This window comes from Chaetura pelagica, unplaced genomic scaffold (assembly GCF_000747805.2).
Source record: "Chaetura pelagica isolate M959 unplaced genomic scaffold, ChaPel_1.0 scaffold516, whole genome shotgun sequence".
Classification (NCBI taxonomy): Eukaryota; Metazoa; Chordata; class Aves; order Apodiformes; family Apodidae; genus Chaetura; species Chaetura pelagica.
The window spans coordinates 1,625-3,733 of NW_009953654.1; the positions used below are offsets into that span (position 1 = coordinate 1,625).

At 52.5% G+C, this 2,109-nt stretch overlaps 1 protein-coding gene across 1 annotated transcript in view; it reads right to left on the bottom strand.

Moving 5' to 3' along the window:
* Positions 1-1,595, bottom strand: part of TBL2 (transducin (beta)-like 2) — a gene marked incomplete at its 3' end in the record, with an annotated part of 2,214 nt that extends 619 nt beyond the window's left edge. The window contains exons 1-2 of the mRNA XM_010000203.1: positions 1,448-1,595; positions 230-356 (exon numbers count right to left, since the gene is read on the bottom strand). Coding sequence (XP_009998505.1) covers positions 230-356; positions 1,448-1,550 — 230 coding nt within the window. The remainder of the gene's footprint in view (positions 1-229; positions 357-1,447) is intronic.
* Positions 1,596-2,109: the final 514 nt, after the last annotated feature.

The window sequence follows — 2,109 nt, forward strand, 5'->3', positions numbered from 1 at the left end:
GCAGGAACAGCAGCTCTGTGGTACAACAGGAACCCACCATGGGTTCACTGTGCAGGTGAGCTCAGCGCTCCCAGGGGGACTGCTCTCAGGGGCCAGAATCCCATTTTAAAATGTGTAACTTTTCAAAAATTGCATTAAAAGAACAGCTAACTGCCAATGGTCTCAACTGGTGGCATCCTGTGGGAAGGAGTGCAGTTCCTGCTCCCTTCTGCAGCCTCCCAGCCCTCACCTCCCGCAGGGCGACACGGCAGCGTGGGCGTTGTTCACCTGGTTGGTGTTAATGCTGGCCAGGACTTCACCCTTCGGGCTCCAGATCAGGATCGTAGTGTCACTGGAAGCTGTCATGATAAACTTTCCTGGGGGAAAAAAGGCAAAGATCAGCAGAGCTCCTGGGCCTAATGCTGCCACAGGCTTTGCAAAGGTCCAGGACAGTCCCTAAAGCACAACAACGTCCTCCCTGGACAGTCAAGAAAACCAAAAGCAGCACCAAAATCCAAGGACAGAGTGAAGAGCAGGACCTACAGACTCAGCTCCTGGTTGTGCCTTAGGGCACCCTTGGCCTCAGCAGCCAGCACCTGAAGACCAGGTGCGCTTCTGCCCCAGCACCCTCAGGTCCCACCTGCAGAGCTGGGCACTTGCTGGTCCCAGCAGGTCCCCTCTGCCCCAGATGGTTACAGCACAACTCGAGGCACCTGCAGCTCTCAGGTCACAGCCTGCAGGCAGGCAGCTGACATCAAGTCACACTAGTACACATGGTTACTGTCTGTGCCAGCACTTTGGACTCCTGCTTGTTTCCACCTGCAATGCTTTCCCCTTTTCCATCTCAGCCCAGACAGGGAGATGCCTGTTAGTACCTTTCAGCTACTTGTTGCAGGTCTAAGTTTTCACTTTCATGCTGAGCAAAGGTCTCAGTTAACATTTTCTCTGCTCTCCTATTACAGAGGTGAACTCACATCCACCCACCTCCAACTACCTGCTGTCTCATACCTGAAACCTGAATCCATCAAGCCCTCACCACTACCACATACCCTCTCCCACAGCTCCTGTTCTAGAACATCCCAGAAGTTCAAGACAGACCATATGAACTCACTAGAGAGATTTTTGACTGGTTAAAGACAGACTGGTGGGCCAGAGAACAGCAACTCTCCCAATACTGAGACCACAGCATCCCTGAAAATGTCAGCAAAGAGACTGCACATCAGGGAGTTGGTTCTGTGCTTACAGGAATATCATCTGTCTGAAATGACATCTCTCAGTTCCCTCAGTAGTAAACAAAGGCTGAAGAGGAACATCTAGAAAACTACAGAGAAACAAGTACTGGTGCAGACATGGGCCTTGGGACTGCCAAAAAATCCAACACTTTCAGCCCAGCAGCTCCTGCTTTACAAGGAAATCAAAGCTGATCTTGGAGAGCCTCAACGAGTGAGCAGCTCTGTCGTTTCCATACCTGTCTCTGCAATTCCTATGTTAATGACAGGAGCCTTGTGCTTCTTTGGGAAGTCCCCAGAAGTGGCAGTGAAGGTAAAGTTGCCATCATCCTTCTTACTCATTTTGTAGACACGGATAGTCTCGCCATTTGCCAGCCAAACAATGAATGCCCTGTGGAAGGACAGACACTCCAAACTGTTACAAAACAAACTACCTCAGCTCAGCCCAGCCACAGCAGGTAAGGTAACAGGTCATACAGTAGCACTTTGGGAAGGGGGTCCACTGGCAGATAAAAAGCTGAACACTTTACAAGGGCACCAGTTTCTCTCCCTGTATTAGCTCAACTGCAACACTGAATGGAAAATAACAGAATTTATTACTCTTCACCTGGAAACAAAATCTCTTCCTCTCTCTAAAAGAGGCCACTTCCCCAGATGCCAGGCCATGCCTTTGGCCCAGCCTTCCCAGCCCCCCGGGACAGCTCAGCCGGGCTGCAGGGCTGAGCCAGCACCTCCCACCTGCCCAGCTGGGCCCGGGACGTTTGCCCTGAGCAGCACAGGGAAGTGCTCTCTGCTTCCACCAACCACCGCTACTATCCAGACACCGGGAAGGACAGCCCAGCCCCCAGGACGCCCCGGTACCGGCAGGAGCTCCCCGGCCGTACCGTGAGTCGGGGCTGAG